Genomic DNA, 23,324 nt, shown 5'->3' with positions numbered 1-23,324 from the left:
GATCCTACCGAGAGACAAGATGGCAGCCGCTCCGGACTGTTTAGAATGTTGACAGACACAGGAGAGCCAATCAGCTTCGCATCGCAAAGTTCCGTTACGCGAAAAGTACGCGAACCGGAGCGCAGCCCGGAGCGCTGTTACAGATATATATCTTTTTTTGAACGTTAATTTCTCAAAATCCACTGAAGAACATATATTGAGACCTAGCAAAGGCACATCGGGCTAACAGTCCCTACAATTTTGCCAAGTTTCGTGCAAATCCCTTCACCCGTTCGGGCTAAAAGTGAGGCCAACCGCCCTATGGAAATTAACATGGGAAAAACGCGTTTTGGGACCCCCCTTTTATCTCGGCCCCCCCTTGACGAACCCCCCCCATATTTTCAGGGGTTGCTCAGAAACAAAATGTGCCATTGTCCTGAAGATTTCAGCCAATTCCGTCCACAAACGCCAAAGTTATTAGACATAGAATTTTCAAAAATCCCATAGGGAAAAAATCCTAACTATATATACTTACTGGCGACCGCTAGTAGGTAATATATATATATATATATGTATATATATATATATATATATATATATATATATATATATATATATATATATATATATATATATATATATATATATATATATATATATATATATAGTTAGTACAACTAACTATATAGGAGCAATTTCAATGGTTTTTTATATGCTAATTCCTAACTATATAAGGCCTGAAACCTATGCTTTTTTCAGTACATTTGCAAGGTTTTTTAAATGCTAATTCCTAACTATATAAGAACTGAAACCTATGTTTTTTTCAGTGAATTTCAAAGGTTTATTAAATGCTAATTCCTAACTATATAAGGACTGAAACCTATGGTTTTTTCAGTGAATTTCAAAGGTTTATTAAATGCTAATTCCTAACTATAGAAGGCCTGAAACCTATGGTTTTTTCAGTGAATTTGCAAGGTTTTTTAAATGCTAATACCTGACTATATAAGGCCTGAAACCTATGGTTTTTCAGTGAATTTGCAAGGTTTTTTAAATGCTAATTCTATTAGCGCATAACGTTTAAATATGTTAATATCCTTGTGGGACGACCTGAGCAGCCCTAGGGATCCGATTTTTGGACCGGAGCAAGATGCTCTCTGATTGTGCCGTATTTCTTGCCTTCTGCCCCCCTAATTGTGCCGTATTTCTTTCTTCTGCCCCCCTGATTGTGCCATATTTCTTGGCTTCTGCCCCCCTGATTGTGCAGTATTTCTTGCCTTCTGCACCCTGATTGTGCCATATTTCTTGCCTTCTGCACCCTGATTTTGCCGTATTTCTTGCCTTCTGCTCCCTGATTGTGCCGTATTTGTTGCCTTCTGCCCACTAAATGTGCCGTTTTTTCTTGCCTTCTGCCCCCTGATTGTGCCGTTTGTCGGGCCTTCTGTCCCCTGATTGTGCCGTTTTTCGTGCCCCTGCCCCCCTGGTTGTATTATCTTTGCCAGTGTTTGTTCACTGCTGGTATTGCCTTTGCCTGTGTTTCTTTGCTGCCGTTATTGTCTTTGTTAGTGTTCTTTGCTGCCGTTATTGTCTTTGCCAGTGTTTGTTTGCTGCCATTATTGTCTTTGCCAGTGCTTGTTCGCTGCTGGTATTATCTTTGCCAGAGCTGTGTTCGCTGTGAGAGCTGTGCGGGCTGTGAGAGCTGTGTGGGCTGTGAGAGTGTGGACTGTGTGGGCTGTGAGAGCTGTGTGGGCTGTGAGAGCTGTGTGGGTTGTGAGAGCTGTTTGGGCTGTGTGGGCTGTGAGAGCTGTGTGGGCTGTGAGAGCTGTGTGGGCTGTGAGAGCTGTGTGGGCTGTGAGGGCCGTGAGGGCTTTGTGGGCTGTGAGGCCTGTGAGAGCTATGTGGGCTGTGAGAGCTGTATGGGCTGTGAGAGCTGTGTGGGATGTGAACTGTGTGGGCTGTGAGGGCTGTGTGAGCTGTGAGGGCTGTGTGGGCTGTGAGAGCTGTGTGGGCTGTGAGAGCTGTGTGGGCTGTGAGGGCTGTGTTGGCTGTGAGAGCTGTGTGGGCTGTGAGAGCTGTGTGGGCTGTGAGAGTGTGGGCTGTGTGGGCTGTGAGAGCTGTGTGGGCTGTGAGAGCTGTGTGGGCTGTGAGAGCTGTGTGGGCTGTGTGAGCTGTGAGAGCTGTGTGGGCTGTGAGAGCTGTGTGGGCTGTGAGGGCTGTGTGGGATGTGAGCTGTGAGGGCTGTGAGAGCTGTGAGAGCTGTGTGGGATGTGAGCTGTGTGGGCTGTGAGGGCTGTGTGAGCTGTGAGGGCTGTGTGGGCTGTGAGAGCTGTGTGGGCTGTGAGAGCTGTGTGGGATGTGAGCTGTGTGGGCTGTGAGGGCTGTGTGAGCTGTGAGGTCTGTGTGGGCTGTGAGAGCTGTGTGGGCTGTGAGAGCTGTGTGGGCTGTGAGAGCTGTGTGGGCTGTGAGGGCTGTGTGGGAGCCCAGGGGGTGTTTGGGCTGTGAGAGCTGTGTGGGCTGTGAGAGCTGTGTGGGCTGTGAGAGTGTGGGCTGTGTGGGCTGTGAGAGTTGTAAGAGCTGTGTGGGCTGTGAGAGCTGTGTGGGCTGTGAGCGCTGTGTGGGTTGTGTGAGCTGTGAGAGCTGTGTGGGCTGTGAGAGCTGTGTGGGCTGTGAGAGCTGTGAGGGCTGTGAGGGCTGTGTGGGCTGTGAGGGCTGTGAGGGCTGTGAGAGCTGTGTGGGCTGTGAGAGCTGTGTGGGCTGTGAGAGCTGTGTGGGCAGTGAGAGCTGTGTGGGCTGTGAGCTCTGCTTCTTTTGTGTCTCGGTCTACCTAGCACAAGATGAATGCCAACACTTCCTGGTTAGAAGTGTTGACAGCCAATGAGCATGCTGCTTTTCTGTGAAAGGCATGCTGATTGGCTGCCACTGCCTGTCAACACTCCAAACCAGGAAGTGTTGGCAGCCATCTTGTGCCTCGGTAGGCACAAGAAAGCAGTGAAACAAAGGTGCAAAACACGCAAAGGGGGCAGCGTAGAAGCACCCTGACCCCCTAGGCCTGCTCAGGGGGTCCCACAAGGCCCCCCCAGGCCGTACGCGTACCGTGCATGGACGGTACGCGTACGGAGAGCGTACCCCCGCAATTTTTCGTTTTATTTTTTAAATTGGGCTTGGTGGGGCCTTGTGGGACCCCCTGAGCAGGCCTAGGGGGTCAGGGTGCTTCTACCCTGCCCCCTTTTTGAGTTCTACATGTTTGTTTTTCTGCTTTCCTGTGCCTCAGTCTACCGAGGCACAAGATGGCTGCCAACAATTTCTGTTTTGGAATGTTCACAGACAGTAGCAGCCAATCAGCATGCAGCTCGTACTCGGGAAGGTACGGAGTACAGTAAGCTTACAGTGCACACACGGTGTCCCGCCCATAGATATATAATTTGGGAAAATTGAATTTTCTCAACAACTACTGGAGGGATTTTCACCAAATATACAAAAGGCACTTCTGCATACCCGGCTCTACCATTTTGCCAAGTTTGGTTTAATTCCATTCAGCCGTTCGGGCTGTAGCCGTGTCTAAAGGTCCTATAGGAAATTGCATTGGACTCAATTTCACATTACATTTTCTCAAAAACCACTTGAGGGATTTACACCAAACATAGCAAAGGCACATCTGCATACCAGGCTCTACCATTTTGCCAAATTTGGTGTAATTCCGTTCAGCCGTTCGGGCTGTAGCCGTGTCTAAAGGTCCCTATGGAAATTAACATGGGGTAAAACACGTTTTAGGACCCCCCTTTTTTCTCGGCCCCCGCTTGACGAATCCCCCCGAAACTTTCAGGGAAGGAGCGGAGCGTAGCAAAGCAATTTTAAGGGAAATTACACGCAGATTCCTCAATCGGCGCCAAAGTTATTCCCAATAGAATGTTGGGGATTTCCTATGGTAACTAGGTCCTAACTATATATACCTACTGGCGACCGCCAGTAGGTAATAGATAGATAGATAGATAGATAGATAGATAGATAGATAGATAGATAGATAGATAGATAGATAGATAGATAGATAGATAGATAGATAGATAGATATACATATATATATATGTATATCGCAATCTCTGCAGGCTTTTCAGTTCAAGCAGCCATTAATCTCGCACAATGGATCACCCATTGCGCTGACAAACTAGCACCCCTGAAAAACCGTCCCAACAAACCAGGAAGCAAAACAGCCTCCTGGTTCAACGACGACCTCAAGAGATCCAAAAAGAAATGCCGCACCCTCGAGAAAACCTGGAGAAAAAACCCAACCGCAGACAACATGACCGCCTTCAAGATCGCCACCCACAAACACCACCAACTGATCCGCACCACTAAGAAGTCATCATTTAAAGACCGACTACATAACAATGCCCACAACAGCAAAGAACTCTTCAGTATCGTCAATGAGCTCAACAATCCCAGCGCCGGCAACAACGACATCACTCCCTCTCAAGATCTATGCGACTCACTAGCCTCATTCTTCCACAGCAAGATCGCAGACATACATAACAGCTTCAGCGACCTCTCCTCTCCCCCTACCTTTGAACTGATGCCCCCTACCACCACCCTCCGTGCCTGGCCCCCAATCAGCACCGAAGAAACCATCCGCATGATGAACTCCATCCACTCCGGATCTCCAACCGACCCATGCCCCCACCACATCTTCAATAAAGCCGACTCCGTCATCGCACCCCAACTCCGAGATATCATCAGCTGCTCCTTCAACACCACTACCTTCCCGGAAAGCTGGAAGCATGCCGAACTCAGCGCCCTCCTAAAAAAACCTTCTGCAGACCCCACCGAACTTAAAAACTACCGCCCCATCTCTCTCCTCCCGTTCCCCGCCAAAGTCATTGAGAAGACCGTCAACAGCCAGCTCGCCGCCTTCCTTGAGTCTAACGGCTCCCTTGACCCCTCACAGTCCAGCTTCCGAGCTAACCACAGCACCGAGACTGCCCTCCTCGCAGCCACAGACGACATCCAGACACTGCTCGACAACGGGGAAACAGTGGCCCTCATCCTCCTGGATCTTTCCGCAGCGTTCGACACGGTATGCCACCGCACCCTAGTACAACGCCTCAGGAACGTTGGATTACAAGATAAGGCATTGGACTGGATCATCTCGTTCCTCGCCGGAAGAACCCAAAGCGTCCGTCTCCCCCCTTTCAGATCAGAGGCCACCGAAGTCATCTGCGGCATACCACAAGGATCTTCGCTCAGCCCCACCCTCTTCAACGTCTACATGAGCCCCCTCGCATCCATCGCATGCCAACACAACTTAAATATCATCTCCTACGCTGACGACACTCAACTGATCCTCTCCCTCACCAAAGACCCAACCACCGCCAAAACCAACCTACACGAAGGGATGAAAGACGTAGCCGAATGGATGAAGAACAGCCGCCTAAAACTGAACTCGGACAAGACGGAAGTCCTCATCCTAGGAACTTCCCCCTCTGCCTGGGACGACTCATGGTGGCCCCCGGCCCTAGGCAGCGCACCCAAACCAACGGACCATGCTCGCAGCTTAGGATTCATCCTTGACTCCTCCCTCTCCATGACCAAACAAGTCAACGCCGTCTCATCATCATGTTTTAACATCCTACGCATGCTCCGAAAGATCTTCCGATGGATCCCCACGGAAACGAGTAAAATGGTCACCCAAGCACTTGTCACTAGCCGACTAGACTACGGAAACACCCTCTACACTGGAACCACAGCCAAATTGCAGAAAAGACTTCAACGCATTCAGAACGCCTCGGCCCGACTCAACCTGGACATTCCTCAACACAACCACATATCAGAACACCTGAGAGACCTGCACTGGCTCCCTATCAGCAAGAGAATCACGTTCCGTCTCCTCACTCACGCACACAAGGCACTCCACAACCTAGGACCCAGCTACCTCAACAATCGCCTATCCTTTTACACCCCCACCCGCCAACTACGATCGTCCAACCTAGCCCTCGCCGTGATCCCACGCATCCGAAAAGCCTCCATGGGGGAAGATCCTTCTCATACCTAGCGGTCAAGACCTGGAACTCCCTCCCCTCTCACCTCCGTCTTACCCAGAACCACCTCTCCTTCAGGAAGCAACTCAAGACCTGGGTATTCGATCAGTAACGATCCCCTTTCCCTTAAGCGCCTTGAGACCCTCAGGTGAGTAGCGCGCTATACAAATTTCTGACTTGACTTGACTTCTCGCCACACACGGACACAGACCACAAAGTAAGTGCTATTTTTTATATATTTATTTTGGATGCTGCTACTGCAAGCAGTCAACTGTGGTTTGGCATAATCACACATGTAGTAGACCTAGTGTCAGAGACAGAATATAGCCACCATATCCAGTAAAAAAGTGGACGGAGCAAAAATTATGTATTCAATGTTTTCACATCTATTCCCCTCCATGGAGGAGACCAAATACAGTGTTTGCATGTTTCCACGTGTGTTCCTCAAACAGTTCATAAATTTTAAGTCTAGTAAATCAATAAATGTCTAGAAAGACCAAAAACAGTGAGCAACAAGGAGAGATGATCTCATTGAAACTGGATTATTTATTTTTCCATATATCTGTTTAACACACATTATCTCACTATTCATAAATCATTGTGACCACAATTTGTGAGGTGACAACTCAAAATAGTGTTACACTTCAAACCTTTGCGAGCTTAGTTTATAAAGTGCCCAATTGTCCCTAAAGGGATGTAAGAGCTCACACACTCCATTTCCCCACTTAATTAGTATAATGGAATGGAACTCTTCGCACTAAACTTTGGCATGTAACTCTTTCAGTGGGACTAACCTAGTCCCTGTATCCGGTCCGCCCTCCATCCCACTCGAAACTAACTTGTCACTTTCACCCTGTCTCGCACAACCAGCTAATTGCAAGGGGAAACGTTTCGTTCTGTGTCCTGTGCGTGTGGGCCAGCGGGGAAAAGCAGCCAGAGGACTCCAAGCCCCACAAGCGACCGGCGGACTTCGAGCATCTCCCCCTTGACACCGGCGGGAGATGCTTCGTTCTGTGTCCTGTGCGTGTGGGCCAGCTTGGAAAAGCATCCAGAGGACTCCAAGCCCCACAAGCGACCGGCGGACCTGAGCCCCTCCCCCTTGACACCGGGGGCTTCATCTGCGGCTCGCGTCTCCCGCTCCGCGGGAGACGCTTCGTTCTGTGTCCAGTGCGTGTGGGCCAGCGGGGAAAAGCAGCCAGAGGACTCCAAGCCCCACAAGCGACCGGCGGACTTCGAGCCCCTCCCCTTGATACCAGGGGGGATTTATTCAGCAGTTCTCTCCCGCCTCGTGGGATGCACTCGGGCGGGCGCCGGGCGAAGCCAGGGCAAAGGGCGGGCCATCTGAGGCCATCAGGGGCCAAAGGAGGCCGGGCTGGGCCCCCCGTGGCTTTGCAAACTAGCAGCGGATTGGGTGGATTAACGGCGATCAAGAAAGAAGAAGGACTGGTGGGGAGGCAGATCGTATTTTGGCATCGGGACTTGTAAACCGCAAGTTGACTGAAAGGAATGGTTCGGGGGCGTTGGTTTGTGTTTATTCATTAATGCGTTGGAGTCTACTTTGGTAAGGGAAGGTGACCTAACTTGAGTGTTTTGGTCTTGCACAAATAAGGTTTAGCTGGGGATTATTGTATGGTTTTTTTTCTCCAGTATGGCCAGTAAAGTAAATACTCGGTCGACCAAAGCAAAGTTGAACTTACCCCCAAAGCCCCGGGCAGTCTCACATAACACATGTATACCCCCCCCCCCCTTTTTTACTGCTCAGCCAACTGTTTTTGAGGAAAACCATTGGGGTACTATCAAGTTAAATAGAGCGCACGGAAAGACGCTTGTCACTTACACCAATAACTGATTTAACCAACCAGACCCAGGTATCAGAGAATGAGGTTATGATCACTCCCCCACTCACCCTTTTAGAGCCTTCTGATCAGGATATCCCTTGCGCACAGCGGGGTATCGACGTTGATAGGGTGGAACCCATGCTGGGCAAAAAAGCTGTAACCAGCCGGAAAAGAAAAGTTTGCCTAAAGAAGCCAAGAAGTAAGAAAACTAAAATCAGCTTTCCTCCTACTGAACTAGGAAGCCCGCCCAGGGAAGCTAGGGCCAAGCAGGTTCCCCAGTTGTTAGCCCCCCTGAGCTGGATGGTGCAAATAATTGCAGACTTACAAGATCATTTAGAATCATTTATTGCAAGCCAGTTAAAGCCAGTAACTAGTAGGCTGGATAAAATTATAAACGAAATAAAGAACAGGGGTAGGGCGCAGGGCACTGTCTCAGACATAGGTACTACACATAATCGGATTACTACCGACACCAGTCAAGACCAACAGATTGTAATACAACCTAGCAGGAGGTCTTGTGAGCAGCACATAGTCATACAGGACCCTAATCCGTTAGGCACCCCCTGAATCCGGATAGGGGTAGGGTCTCAGGGGAGTGGGCTTTACGGGCAGGGGTGGGACTCCCAGTGACATCAACAGAACGGCAAAGTAATCATCCCCATATACCTGAAGCATTAGTGGTAAACCAGACTGGCAGTGGGGCCAATAAATCAACTGCTGAAACGCTACCCATTATAAATTTACCACCTGAAGCGTGACCCTACGTAGTGGTACTCGCGGGAGTGCCGGATTTAAAGATAGAGCAGAAAGAGTCACATACTGAGTTAAGAAACAAGATCACACATTGGGTGAACCAGAACAGGCCGCTGACAGGTAATAAAAACGGGGAAATCCTCCACGTCAGGAGGGTGAGCTGGATAGGCACTAGGCGCAAAGATATTGCGGGGAATTGTATTATAGTGAACTTTAGGGACGCAAGTGTAGTGCAGCATATTGTAGTTGGTGGGACAGCTAACCTGGCGAGCAGTATAAGACCCCTACCATTAGGATACTTTTATCCCAGACAAATTGCCTCCTATGATTCGGCCCACCTTTTTGGGAGACCCAGGGAAGGTCCGAATACAAACATGGTTCGAAGCTACACTTCGGGCGGCCCTATGCTAAGAGATTGGGAATCATCTAAATGGTCCAACAGATTTAGGCCCTTAACGTCCCTAGAGGAAAATGATTGACTGATCAAGTCCCCCTACCCAGTCGAGAAGTCACCAAAAAGTGAAGGTGGGAATACGATTATGCAGGATTGGCGAGGGGGGAGGCTGAGGGAGCCCCACATGGCTGCCCTCACAAATCTTTTCCCCATAGAAGAGGCTCACACACCAACAGGACCTAACGGGGTGAAACCAGCTAGTATGTCAGAACATAGGATTGGGCCTGGACTGGGAGGCTCTAGTTCTGTTTAGGAGTCAAGGGACGATCTATCACAGCTCCCACCACACTGTCGAGGGGCTCAAATAATAGCTGTAAGGGATGATAATGGGTCCACCACGGAAAACCTAAGTGCCTATGGATCAGCCTGTGATCAGTCACCAAAAGGTGGGCTAAAAATTATCTTGTGGAACATTGCCGGTTTAGCAAGTAAATTTGACAAAATAGAATGGCGGCAATATATAAGTAAGTTCCAGATAATTAGCCTACAAGAGACTTGGGTGGTTGATAATAGTCTCTTCCAAATGATAGGGTATAAATGTTTCTTTGTGCCCGCCCAGAAATCGAGATCAGGAAGAGCAATGGGAGGACTATCTGTCTATGTAGATTTAAATCTCCTAGGCATATGGACTGGTCCTTCCTGGATATCTCATAATCTCCAGGCAGTGAGGTTTAGGGGTAGCGGGCTAAGGCTGACCCTGTTTAATGTATACAATGCAGGAGCCCTTAGAGAAAACAGTCGCACCCCTCAAGAATTAGACCCTAGACTTAACAAGGAGATAGTCGAAAGGAAAGGGGCCTTGGAACCAACCGTCCTCGTGATGGGTGATTTTAACTGCCACTTATGCCCAGCGCTGTTCCCCCTGAATGCAGAATGGTCATGTTGCCCAGTCGAGAAAGGCCCTCATTTCGAACATACAACTGAGGGAAGGGGCTTCAGTAAACTTTTAAAAACCCACGACTTGGAACACACTATTGACCGGGTAGGACTGGAGAAAGACGGAACCCTTCTCCCAACATTCAAAGGGAGAGGGTGTTTGTCATTTATTGACTATATCGTAGCGTTCAGGTCATCAAAAAACTGGATTAGTTCGGTGGGGATTGAGTGGAGCCCATTTAGTGACCACAACCCTCTGGTTTTAGGGCTCACATACAGGGGTCTAAGATAGATTCTGTGGTTGGTACCTCTGTGAGGGTCACGGACCAGAGAAGACGGCTCAGGTGGTCAAGGATTGATGGCGAGGCTTTCTATAAATCACTAATGGTCATTGTGAAAGTACCTATAGGCGAGTGTCTAGACCTTGAGGTTGAGGGGCCATCGCTGGTTAGGGCGTTTGGGCTAGTAACTAGCCTGGTAGAGGGCCTCATGAAGTCACGTGTCCCTATGAGAAACATCACCCACACAAGATGGTTTGACAGGGAATGTTCACGCGCCCTGAAGGAGCTAAAAACTAGCTTAAAAAATGAGCCTAGGGATACACAAAGAATAGTGCAGTGCAGACAGGCATATAAGAGTGCTGTAAAGAAGAGGAAATTATCACTCCAAGTAGATGCATGGGCGGATTTAAGTGAGGCCGCAGACCGAAGGGATATGACAGAATTCTGGAGAATAATCAACAAACCATGCTTCCAGTACTGTAACGCCCCTGTGATTGGCGCTAATATCCTACCAGAACAATGGTTCACACACTTTGAGGGCTTATATAATCACAGTCAGGAAATTGCTCAGGGGGAGGGAGGGGCAGGACAGCAGGGCCAAGTAGTAGTATTCTCCCTGGAGGAAATTATTGTGGGAATTCAGGGCTTGACAAAAAATAAAGCCCCTGGCCCAGACGTCACACCACCCGACCTGTACCTGAGTAATGTAGAACTCTGGGGCCCTATCCTCACTCGAGTGTTTAATGCGGCGATTAGGTGGGGATTACCCCGCTCCTGGTCCATGGCAATAATTGTCCCTATTTATAAAAAGGGTAACAGGGACAACCCCCAGTGTTATCGGCCAATCTCACTAATTGATGTTTCCGCCAAAGTTCTGGGCCGGGTAATTCTTAATCGCCTTACTGAATGTACTGAAGAACATAACATCATCTCGGACATTCAGTACGGCTTCAGGACAGGGAGGTCCACAAGTGATAAATGCCTGAACCTTTATATGCTGGTGGAAAAATATACTAAAACCAGGAATGAAGCGCTCTATCTTAGGTTCATGGACCTGGCTGCAGGGATAAACTTTGGTCTTTGATGAGCAATTCGGGAATCGATTTGAGTCTGATCAATATTCTTAGAGAATTACATCGGGACACCACCGCCATGGGCCGCTATAACACGGAGGGGGAGAACACTGAACCCTTTCCGTGTACTAGCGGGGTGAGGCAAGGTTGTATTCTCACCCCTTTTTTGTTCTCGCTCTACATTAACCAGCTAGAGCAGGCTCTGGTTGCTTTGAAGACGGATTGCCCGAAAGTAGGAACGCGCCACACTCCGGTGCTTTTGTACGCGGATGACGCGTTCGTGCTGGCCCGCACTCCAAAGAGTTTACAGAGTCTAATTGATGGATTTCATGGATACACTAGATCTCTCTGTAAACCTAAGCAAGTCCTATGTAATGCTGGCCGGAACAAAACCATGCACAAGTTCTCTTATAGAATAGGGAACCACACATTAGAAAAGGTGCGGTCTTTTTCCTATCTCGGTTTGTTATTTGACGGGACACTAAAGTTTGGCTCCCTGGTGGACGAACGATGTAGCAAACTGGTTTCATCTAATGGTGGTATAGCAGGCTATGGGCGTAGGCTGGGTTGCTGGTCCCCTGAACAAGCTATGAATTTGTATAGTTCTATATGCTGCTCTAAAGCTACGTATGGTTCCCACGAAATGGGTTTTGTGAATGTTGACCAATTGCAGCGGGAGGAAAATAAATACCTGCGATCGATTCTGAAAATACCCCAGAGCACCCCTGCTGTAATTGCTCACAGGGAACTTGGGAGGCCATATATTGAGGACCTGGTTAAGCTCAGACCAATTATGGCTTGGCTAAAAATCTGGGCAAACCTTGAGGCAGTCTTGACCAGACAAATTTTAGGAGACTGCTTGGATAGGGATAAAGGTCTGGAAATACCGTGGCTGAAATATGTGAAGACCACCCTGGAAGACATAGACCGGAAGGACCTTTTTTAAAATCCAACAGCAATATTACCACTTGATAAAATTAAAATAAAGAGGTCGTTTTTGGCTTGGAGAATCACACGTAGAGCAGCAATTGAAGGGACCAAACACTTAGTAAGTGCCCACAGCCTTGTTAAGAGCACCGAGGGCATGGAACCGTATCTCTATCTTATGCATAACGCTTGGGATAGGTTTTTAATGTCCTGTTTTAGGCTTAACCTTTTACCTAATTTATTAGCCGATCCACCAGGTTTTACAGTATCGGTTGAGCAGAAGGGTGCCTGCGGCTGCGACATTATGTCTCCGCAGGACACCCTTCGTTTTGTACTTTTGTGTCCGTTTTATACAACCACTAGGCGCAGATTTTTGGTAGACTTTTTAAAACAGGCCAAGTTGAGACATGCTAAAGTCGCCTTACTCTTCTTGCAAAGGGCAAATGATCCCCGTACACTGTGTTGTATAATCAATTTTTTTAAAGTGTCTCTAAGACTAAGGAAAACAAGAGGGTAAGCCTGTTTGTGGACTTTATGTACCTTTTTAAACTATTTGTGTAAATATCAGTTGGGGTCTAGAAGAATGTTTAATTGTATTTTAAATTGTATATATATGTGCTTTTATGGTGTTTTTTATTCACCGAATAAAGATCCTTTGATTGATTGATTGAAGTGGTGTATCTCCAGGTCCACTAATTGGATTTTTGTTGTTTTGGTCTCAAATATTTTATTACATTTTACTTTATTGTATTCTAAATTAATGTAGGATATAACTATTGTGTTTTGTTTTCACTTTAATACTGTTTGAAGTGCTGCATAAATACTTAACACATTGTCTATAAATTAGGCTTGACTACTTGACTGCTTTTGTCGCAAGCTACCAGAGGATTAAAAAAAGGTTAATTTAGGGGTTACTTCAGTTTCACCCTGAAAAGAATTGCGGTTGCTGTTTAGCAGAGTTCCCCCCCCCCCCCCAGTTCCCCTACAACCATATTTTAATTTCTAGAGTAAGTTGTTTTGACGTCAAACAGGTATTGTACAAAGGCCAGTTCATGTTAAGATTGGCTAGTCTGCTTCCCACGGAGGCACTTTAGGTAACAAAAGAATACCGTCAATTTACTGACATTAAACATGAAGTTTCTTCCAAACTTGGAACAACAGAAAAATTGATGTCTAGTATTAAAAACAGAGGAACTGCAAAACCTGTAAAAAAAATATCTCCTAGTTTACATTATTCTTAACCAGGGACTTTTTCAGTAATTAATGTTTACAAATAATTGTAAACTGTAACTTTGACTTTTGAATTCACAAATGTCTATTTACTGAAAAAGTGACACGTTTTCTGTGCATGTGGTTAAAATCAGTTAGAAAAGATCATCATCATCATCTTCTGTTCAAAACAAACTGCAAACCGTACCTCAGCTACGTAGCTTATGGCATCCTTAAGATTGAGTTCATGGAAAACATTAAGGATCTGATCTCTCGACTTCTGAGCTGATCTTCGCATCAATACTTTACTAAGTATGTTTCTGTCAAAATTTGAAAACCTAAAGTGAAAGAAAAACATGATGAACAACCATGGATTACATTTTACTTGCAAAAAATATTAAATGTAGTTGGAATTTAACATCTAAGTTTCTTCTCATCGTGCAGATAACGAGGACTGAATACAGAATGTGTTATTTTTAATCAGATTCAGCCAAGTTCAGCCGAAATCACGTATGAAGGTAGTTATTTTTACTCAAACAGTGGTTGCCACATTAAAGACCCTAGGTCGTATCATGAACACTTGCATTGGCTCTGAAAAAATTAAGATATGGTTATCTACACCGTATCCACCAACTCGTAAGTTAACAAGTTGGAGCACAAATCGGAGACAGTACAGTTCATGCACCAACAGGCAGAGTTATTAGGGTCATTCCCAGCACAATTTTCTTAGAATTATGTGTACAGAGCTATTCTGCTCATGTGAGCATATTAGATATAATCATTTATATGCACTCCATGCAGGTGAAGCAATTCTGTCCGCAAAGGGTCATTTCCAGTTGTATAGATCAATCAAAGGAGTCTCAGCCTCGCTCTTCCGGTGAAGGACCACCAGCCCTATTATGAGATTCTGCCTATGTAGGGTCGATCTAACCGCAGAGTACTTTGTGAGCATGCTCTACTTTCTTTTGGGCTTCGCTCTGCCCATTTTTGTTTTTAGTTGTGTTTATTTAAAAAAAAACAAAAAAATAAAGGCCCTTCGCTATCTACAATTTTGTCACTGTGGACTTGGGTCATTGAGTGATTCTCGAGGCTGACACCACCATACCTGCTTTGCATGGTGGTACCAGGCAGGAAAATAGTGCACAGTAACTGTCTCTATTGTTGTATCGCTCCTTGCGATAACAGATTTTGGGTGCAACCATTGCTGCTGCGCAGCCAAGGGGATAAACGATGAGCTCTCCCCGCGTACGTGTGCTTAATTTGTTTATCCCACGTAGCGCGGGCTGCGTTTAATAAAGAGTTGTGCGCGTGCACCTGGCGCGAGAGGTGGGCACACGTGAGCAGAAAATAACAACCTCCTGTATCTGTCCCATTAATCAAGGACCTACGCCTCGCGGCCGGCTCCCGCGACTCAGCGTATTTCAGACTGACATCAACCCAGGTCTCTCCAACAAATAATAAGTGCACAGACACAACATTTGGTGACGAGGGTGGTGGCATTGTGGTCCCGGGCGGCGGCTGTGCACTATTCCAACAAGTGCGTGGTGCTCGTGCTGCGTGGACGCCACTCCCACGTGCTGCTTACAGGAGGAAGCAGCAAGGTACCGAGGTGTGTTGACTTCATGCCATTGCAAGTCCTGAGGGGGAAGTGCTGGTATACTGCTGCTGAGCGCAGACTGCTGATCCAGTAGCTGCCACTGCAGAGCTTTCGAGTGCACAAGGTGAACCGTGAATAGTGACCATTGAGTGCCCATGAGCAGCTGTTTCCAGGCATAGCTACACCGCCAGCGGTAAAAGAGGGATATTTTGGTAACACACAGCCTCCACAGTCATGGTTCATATCTCTGCTATAGAGCCTTTTGTGGTAGATGGAGCCCCTTCTGCTCAAGCCCCATGGTGGAAAGAATGGGTAGAGCGAGTGCTACTATACCTGATAGGTAGATGATGAACAGAAGAGGGCGATGATTTCACATCTTCGAGGAAAGGATGTGTACAAGATAGCCAAATCAATGGCGGAGGCAGCACCTAAGACTCATCTTATGCTCATTTCAGCCCTAAATGCTAATTTTGACCCCATGGCGAATCGCGACTATGAACGATTTGTATTTAGACAAGATAGGCAACAGCCTGAAGAGTCGCTAGATGTATTTCATGGAAGGCTAAAGGAGCTTGCCAGCACATGTGGGTTTCAGGATGAGATGGAGGAGATCAGAGGCCAAGTCATCCTGGGGTACGCCTTAGCGAAGCTGCGGAAGCAAATTCTGGAGCAGTCAGGGAAGTCATTGGCCGAGATATTTACCATGAGAAGGACCAAAGAGCTCTCAAAGGCACGGGCGGCACATATGGAAGCAGCACTACAGGTTCCCATCAAGACGGAACCAGTGAATGCATTCACTCCGACCGCCAGGACAGTGCCAATCGGGACGAGAGGTCTGAAAGCCCTGACATGTGGATACTGTGGGGAACCCTCACATAGACCGTCAGAGTGCCCAGCGAAAGGCAAAAGATGCATGGCATGTGGCAAAATGAATCACTTCACGAAGGTCTGTTGATCAAGCAGAGGACGAGCTATGAGGTCCCAGGTGAATGTGATCCCAGAGTCACAGGAACAAAGCAGTGATATGGACGATAACAGTCGAGAAGAGCACACAGTACACTCAGTATTCACTGTAGGGGTGGCGTAGAATACCCAGAGTCGTCTCTCACAGTGCCAAATCCTTGTGGGAGGACTCCCCTCGACGGCAACTGTAGATACGGGAGCGACAATAAACATCATGTCCCCTGAAACTCACCAAGGGCCGACTCATCCCCCAGCATTGACACCTGCTAAGATCACTGTGTTTGCATATGGACAATCCAAGCCCCTCGCCATTAGTGGAAAATTCAAAACTACTTTAGCTTAAGACAAGCAGGAAGTGGAGGCAGTGGTATATGTCACTGAGGAAGGATGGGGCATGTTGCTGGGGTGCAAGTCAGCAGAAGCCCTGGGCATTGTCATGTTTGCCTTCGGAATACACCAAGAAGGTGTGAGTCAAATATTTGAAGATTTCCAAAAAGTATTCAATGGAATTGGATCTCTCCGGGGCAAGCAGAATCATCTCCATATTGATCCCTCGGTGCAGCCAGTAGCCCTTTGACACAGGCGACTTGTATTTCATCTGAGACCCCTGGTAGAAAAGGAACTGGGCAAGCTTGAGGAAGCAGGGATTATTGAAAAGGTAAAGGGTCCGGCCCCTTGGGTATCACCAATCATGGATGCAAGGAAGCCCAAGCATCCGGGGGAGGTGAGAATCTGCGTGTACATGGAAATTCCCAATGCAGCAATCAAAAGAGAATGGCATTTGACTCCGACCATTGATGACCAAATAGGGGAACTAAGTGAAACCTGCTGGTTCTCAAAACTTGACCTCCGGCTGGGTATCATCAACTGGTCCTTGATGAACCATCAAGATACATCACAACATTTTCTACGCATGTGGAATTGAGGCGCTACAAATGGTTGAGCTTTGGGATATCGAGCGCTGCCAAAGTATTCCAAAATACTATGAGAGAACTCCCGGCTTACCTCTCAAATGTAGTCAATGTGAGTGGTGATATTCTGGTTCATGCAAAGTCAATACCTGAGCACAATAATCGGCTGAGGCAGGTGCTCCAGCGAATACAAGACTCTGGGCTTACTTTACACAAAGACAAATGCGAATTCCTTCAACAGAGACTACAGTTCTTTGGTTACATATTCTCAGCAGACGGAGTCGCCCCTGAAAAAGTCAAATACATTAAAGAGGCACAGGCTCCCACAAATGTGACAGAAATGCGCAGTTTCCTAGGAATGATCAATTACTGTTGCAGATTCATTAAAGACTTATCACCATTGACCACGCCCTATCAAGCAACACCACACTGAGATATTTTGGTCCAAAACAGCAGACTGAAGTTGCCGTTGCTACGGGACCAAAATATTTGGGAGCTGTTCTACTCCAACGGATGACAGATGAAGATGTGTGGGCTCCAGTGGCGTTTGCAAGTAGGTCATTGGCTGAGACTGAACAAAGGTATTCCGAAATAGAAAAGGAAGCGATTGCTGTGCATTGGGGGTTTCGGCACTTCCATCTATGCGAGTATGGAAAACCTTTTCTGGTTACCACCGACCACAAACCTCTCATTCCTCTATTCACCGGGACGGCATCCAAGCCACCACCTTGCATAGAGAAATGGATGCTGCAGTTAAGGTCTAGTATCGCCCTTGTGGCATTAATCCGGCTGATTATTTATCTCATCATCCTAGGGCCCCCACTCGTAGGGAGATTGATGATGCAGAAGAAACTAAAGCATATGTGAGATACACATCAGACAGGTCACGTCCGCTGTCAATATCCCTAGCGGAGCTGTGCCCTGCTACTGTCCAAGAAGCATGCTTGCAGAAAGTGTTAGAGGCTGTAAAGAGAAACAAATTGCATCCTCTCCGATGTCAAGGGGTAACTTTTACTCTGGAAGCCAGTAAGGTAAACGAGAGCCTGTCTCAAGTGAGACGCAATCTCAGTGCTGACCCAAAGGGAGACTCAGAATAATGTCTGGTTTCCTCTTATGGACGACAAAGTAGAAGATGTGGTGCGTTCCTTTCAGTGGTGTCAAGTGACCAGGTAACCGAATCCTCCGTCACCCATCCTAACTGAGCGGCGACCGGAAGGCCCATGAATGCGCGCAAGCATGGATTTTGGGAGTCTCCCGGATGAGTGACATTCAATGGTGATAATAGATGACTGCTCAAAGTATCCAGAGGTAGAGGTGCTGTCCTCCCTGAGTACAGGCGAGGTCATACCCAAGCTAGAAAAGGTGATGGCCACCCATGGCTCATCAAAGAAATTTTAACTAATAATGGTCCACCATTCCAGGGACAAGAGTTTGGAACGTACTTGGCATCTCAAGGGATAGTGCACAAGAAAATAACCCCAAAATGGCCAGAGGCGAAGGAAGAAGTGGAGCGCTTCATGAGGACATTGAGCAAAGTGATCTGCATAGCAGTGGCTAATGGTGATTCAGTGGATCAATCTATATATTCTTTTCTACAGGATTACAGGCAGACTCCCCACACTACCACAGGACATGCTCCAGGACACCTGCCAATGGGAAGAGTTGTGAGTGATTCTATTCCTCATCATCCCCAATGGGTTCCCCAAGAAATAGATAACAGAGCTGTGGATTGCCGAAGAAAACACGCCAATGATCAAGTCAGCAGAAGGTGTAGAGCAGAAAATTCTCATCTCAAAGTTGGAGATTGGTACTTGTCCAAGATAGACACCCAGGTAGCAAGTTCCGCCTTCCATTTGAAAAAGACTCTTGGCTCATTATTCAGGTTCGAGGCATGCAAGTCACGGTCAAGATAGGACTGGAAGTGCTCACTAGAAATGTCTCGGCATTCAAGAAGTATCATGGTTGTGCCAGTACTGGGGGTGGCCCTATGGACGATGGTCCAGATGATTGCCATGATGAATATTGGACCGAGCCTGATCAGGTCCTGCGAGAATCGGATGGAGTGGAGGTGTCTACACAGCCTCAAGATGTTCCTTGGGAGGTTGTGGAGCCCCTAGCATCCCCTGAAGATAACAGCGAGTGCCAGGAAACCCGCACTCAATACCGGCTGTGGAAGAACCCGGAGCCCTCAAGTCGATTAAAAGATTTTCATTGCTAAGGGTGCATGCTGACAGAACTATGGGCTGAAATGCTGCAGTATGGCATAACTCAGTTGAAATGTTGTGACTGTAGTGCGGAGAGAATAATTTTTGTGTTGTGAGTATGACTTTCATTTTTGGGAGGAATGTTGTATCGCTCATCGTAATAACAGATTTTGGGTGCAACCATTTCTGCTGCGCAGCCGCGGGGATGAGCGGTGAGCTCTCCCTGCGTATGTCTGTTTAATTGGTTTATCCCACGTAGCGTGGGCTGCGTTTAATAAAGAGTTGTGCGTGTGCGCCTGGTGTGAGAGCTGGACACACGCGAGCAGCAAGTAAGAACCTCATGTGTCTGTCCCATTAATCAGGGGCTATGCCACGCGGCCGGCTCCCGCGACAGCGCTTTTCAGCACGACATTAACCGAGGTCTGTGCAACACATAATAAGTGCACAGACAGAACATCTATGACCTGCCGGCTCTTTGGGCAGACACTCTGCCTGGTCAGGTAGTTTAAAATTGCAGAGTTAGCTTAGTCGGTGCCAGTGGAAACCTGCAGGAAAATTGCAATTTTTGCAGGGAGGGTGAACCATCAATTAATGGTAGTTCATCTATCTGTTAAAATGCAGAGCTTTGACTGTGACATTGTAGGACAATTGGCAGTGCTAATTGTTTCTTTTATACTGTAAGGCTAATCGAATATTTTGCTGTGGTCTCGAAATGTAGCATCAAATGTTTAAGTCTGTAAAGGAAGCTACTTCACACAACAGTAACAAAGCCCGACAGCAACATAGTGTACAGTATTGTTTTATCATTTTGGTGTGTTGTTATTTATTTATCTTTTTCCAATTCATTAATCTTTATTCAATTATGCATCATAATCATAAAATTTGAGAAGTTGGCCTGATATATGATGTTTCCAATTCTGGAACCACCTTGTATCAGACCAAACAATCCCTTATGGTGTCTGGTTGTAAGTCAACCTTATAGACAAGCTATCTTAATGGTAGCATAGACTAAGCAGCCTTAAAGGCTAAACTCAAGAGGTCGTGTTCAGCGAGCTGTTTTACCAATCACAATCCTGTAATATCAAATGAAAGGACACCACACAAGTATATATTATAAAAATATATGTGTTTATTTCTAAAAATAATCCCCAGTACTCTTTATGAGCAAAGGGGCACAAGCGTTAAATCAAAAGCACAGTATAACATACAATCAATCAATCAATCAATCAAAGCATTTATATAGCGCACTACTCACCCGGAGGGTCTCAAGGCGCTAGGGGAGGGGGGGTCCGCTACTGCTCGAACAGCCAGGTCTTGAGCTGCTTCCTGAAGGCGAGGTGGTCCTGGGTCAGGCGGAGGTGGGTCGGGAGGGAGTTCCAAGTCTTGGCGGCGAGGTAGGAGAAGGACCTTCCCCCTGTGGTGGCTCTTCGGATGCGGGGAACGGCGGCGAGGGCGTGGCCGGTCGATCGAAGCTGGCGTTTGGGAGCGTAGAAGTTTAGGCGGCTGTTGAGGTATCCTGGGCCTTGGTTGTGCAGGGCTTTGTGTGCGTGGGTGAGGAGACGGAAGGTGATTCTCTTGTTGACCGGGAGCCAGTGCAGGTCTCTCAGGTGTCCAGAGATGTGGTTGCGACGGGGGATGTCCAGGATGAGTCGTGCTGAGGCGTTCTGAATCTGCTGGAGTCTCTTCTGGAGTTTGGCGGTGGTTCCGGCGTAGAGGGAGTTGCCGTAGTCCAGTCGGCTGGTGGCCTGGGTGACCGTTTTCCTGGTCTCGGTGGGGATCCACCGGAAGATCTTGCGTAGCATGCGCAGGATGTTGAAGCACGACGAGGAGACGGCGTTGACTTGTCTGGTCATGGAGAGCGAGGAGTCCAGGATGAAGCCCAGGTTTGGTGCGTGGTCTGTTGGTTTGGGTGCGCTGCCTAGGGCGGGGGGCCACCAGGAGTCATCCCAGGCGGAGGGTGAGGATCCCAGGATGAGGACTTCCGTCTTGTCCGAGTTCAGTTTTAGGCGGCTGTTCTTCATCCATTCGGCTACCTCTTTCATTCCTTCGTGTAGGTTGGCTCTGGCGGTGGCGGGGTCGTTGGTGAGGGAGAGGATCAGCTGGGTGCCGTCGGCGTAGGAGATGATGTTGAGGTTGTGCTGGCGTGCGATGGCTGCGAGGGGACTCATGTAGACGTTGAAGAGGGTTGGGCTGAGTGAGGAGCCTTGAGGGACGCCGCAGATGACTTCGGTGGCTTCTGATCTGAACGGGGGGAGGCGGACTCTCTGTGTCCTTCCGGCGAGGAAGGAGATGATCCACTCCAGTGCCTTCTCCTGGATTCCGACGTTGCTGAGGCGCTGTACTAGGGTACGATGGCAGACCGTATCGAAGGCCGCGGAGAGGTCTAGGAGGATGAGGGCCGCTGTTTCTCCGTTGTCGAGCAGGGCTCGGATGTCATCGGTTGCTGCGATCAGGGCGGTTTCGGTGCTGTGGTTGGCCCGGAAGCCAGACTGTGAAAGGTCGAGGGATCCGTTTGTCTCGAGGATGGCGGCCAGCTGCTTGTTGACGGTCTTCCCGATGACTTTTGCGGGAAACGGGAGCAGCGAGATGGGTCGGTAGTTTTTGAGGTCGGTGGGGTTGGCTGATGGTTTCTTTAGTAGGGCGCAGAGTTCGGCGTGCTTCCAGCTCTCCGGGAAGGTAGCGGTGGTGAAGGAGGTGTTGATGATGTCCCGCAGGTGGGGTGCGATGACAGCGTCGGCCTTGTTGAAGACGTGGTGAGGGCAATGGTCGGTCGGAGATCCTGAGTGGATGGAGTTCATCGTGCGGATGGTGTCTTCGGTGCAGATCGGGGTCCAGGCGCGGAGGGTGGTGGTGGGGGGCGGTGGTTCGGTCGTGGCGTGCGTCGGTTGAGTGCTGAAGCTGTTGTGTATGTCCGCGATCTTGTTGTGGAAGTAGGAGGCGAGGGAGTTGCAGAGGTCTTGCAAAGGGGTGATGTCGTTGTTTCTGGCGTTGGGGTTGGAGAGCTCTTTAACGATGTTGAAGAGTTCTTTGCAGTTGTGTGCGTTGTTGTCCAGTCGTTGCTTGAATGAAGTTTTCTTGGTGGTGTGGATCAGTTGGTGGTGTTTTCGGGTGGCGAGCTTGAGGGCAGTCATGTTGTCCGGTGTTGGATCTCTGCGCCAGGCCTTCTCGAGGGCTCTGCAGTTCTTCTTGGAGCTCTTGAGTTCATCGGTAAACCATGGGGCTCTCTTGCTGCCGGGTCTGCTAGGCGGGGTCTTCAGAGGGGCGAGTTCGTCTGCGCAGTCGCTGATCCATTTTGTGAGGTTGGTGGCCGCTTTGCTGGGGTTCGTTGCGCTGATGGGTGGGTTTTTGCTCAGGGAAGTCGCGAGCTGGTCGGTGGTGATCTTGTTCCAGCTTCTGCGTGCAGCCTGTTGCTGTTGGTGGTGGATCGTGGTCCTTTTGAAGCTGAAGTGGACGCAGCTGTGGTCCGTCAAGTGGAGTCCGGTGGCGTGGCTGAAGGCAATGTCCTTGCTGGATGAGAAGACGGGGTCGAGGGTGTGTCCGGTGTAGTGGGTGGGTGTGGTCACCAGTTGCTTGAGTCCGAGGTTAGCGAGGTTGTCCAGCAGGGTGGTGGTGTTGCGGTCGCTGTTGTTCTCCAGGTGGAAGTTGAGGTCCCCGAGGAGCATGTAGTCAGCGGAGGGGAGGGCATGCGGCCTGACGAAGTCGGCGATGTCCTCGCTGAATTGTGTGCGTGGTCCCGGGGGTTTGTAGATGAGGGTGCCTCTGAGGGTGGTCTTGGGGTTGATGTGGATCTGGAAGTGCAGGTGCTCGGCGGGTGCGAGGGTGTCGTCGGTGTTGGTCGTGACGCGGATGGAGTTCGTGTGGATGATGGTGATGCCTCCTCCGGTCTGGTTGACGAGGTCCCTCCGGATGATCTTGTAGCCGTCCGGGATGGCGATGGCGATGTCGGGCGCTGAGGAGGCGTTCATCCAGGTTTCCGTGAGGAAGGCGACGTCTGGGGCTGTGGTGTCGAGCAGGTTCCAGAGCTCGACGGCGTGTCTGTGGACGGAGCGGGTGTTGATCAGGATGCACGTCAGGTGGCTGTTGCTGTTGCTCGTCGAGGTCTTGGGCACTGCGGGAGTGGAGCAGGTCCGGATGCAGGTGAAATTGCAGGAGTTGCAGCAGAAGGGTCCGTGGGTGTGTCTCGGGGTGGCTCGGTAGCAACCCGGAAATCGGCCGATGTTGAGTGCGTTGAGT

The 23,324-nt window shown here is 48.6% G+C and overlaps 1 protein-coding gene across 4 annotated transcripts in view; it reads right to left on the bottom strand.

Moving 5' to 3' along the window:
• SLC9A3 (solute carrier family 9 member A3) overlaps positions 1-23,324 on the bottom strand; it is a 1,201,500-nt gene that overhangs the window by 438,738 nt on the left and 739,438 nt on the right. For all 4 annotated transcript variants that reach the window (XM_086965314.1, XM_086965316.1, XM_086965315.1 and 1 more), the window contains one exon: positions 13,625-13,754. In XM_086965314.1, coding sequence (XP_086821440.1) covers positions 13,625-13,754 — 130 coding nt within the window. The remainder of the gene's footprint in view (positions 1-13,624; positions 13,755-23,324) is intronic.

Source organism: Lissotriton vulgaris, chromosome 4_1 (genome assembly GCF_964263255.1).
Source record: "Lissotriton vulgaris chromosome 4_1, aLisVul1.2, whole genome shotgun sequence".
In the NCBI taxonomy this organism is placed as follows: Eukaryota; Metazoa; Chordata; class Amphibia; order Caudata; family Salamandridae; genus Lissotriton; species Lissotriton vulgaris.
Note: the sequence above shows the minus strand (reverse complement) of the source record. Positions and strands in the feature narration are given on the sequence as shown.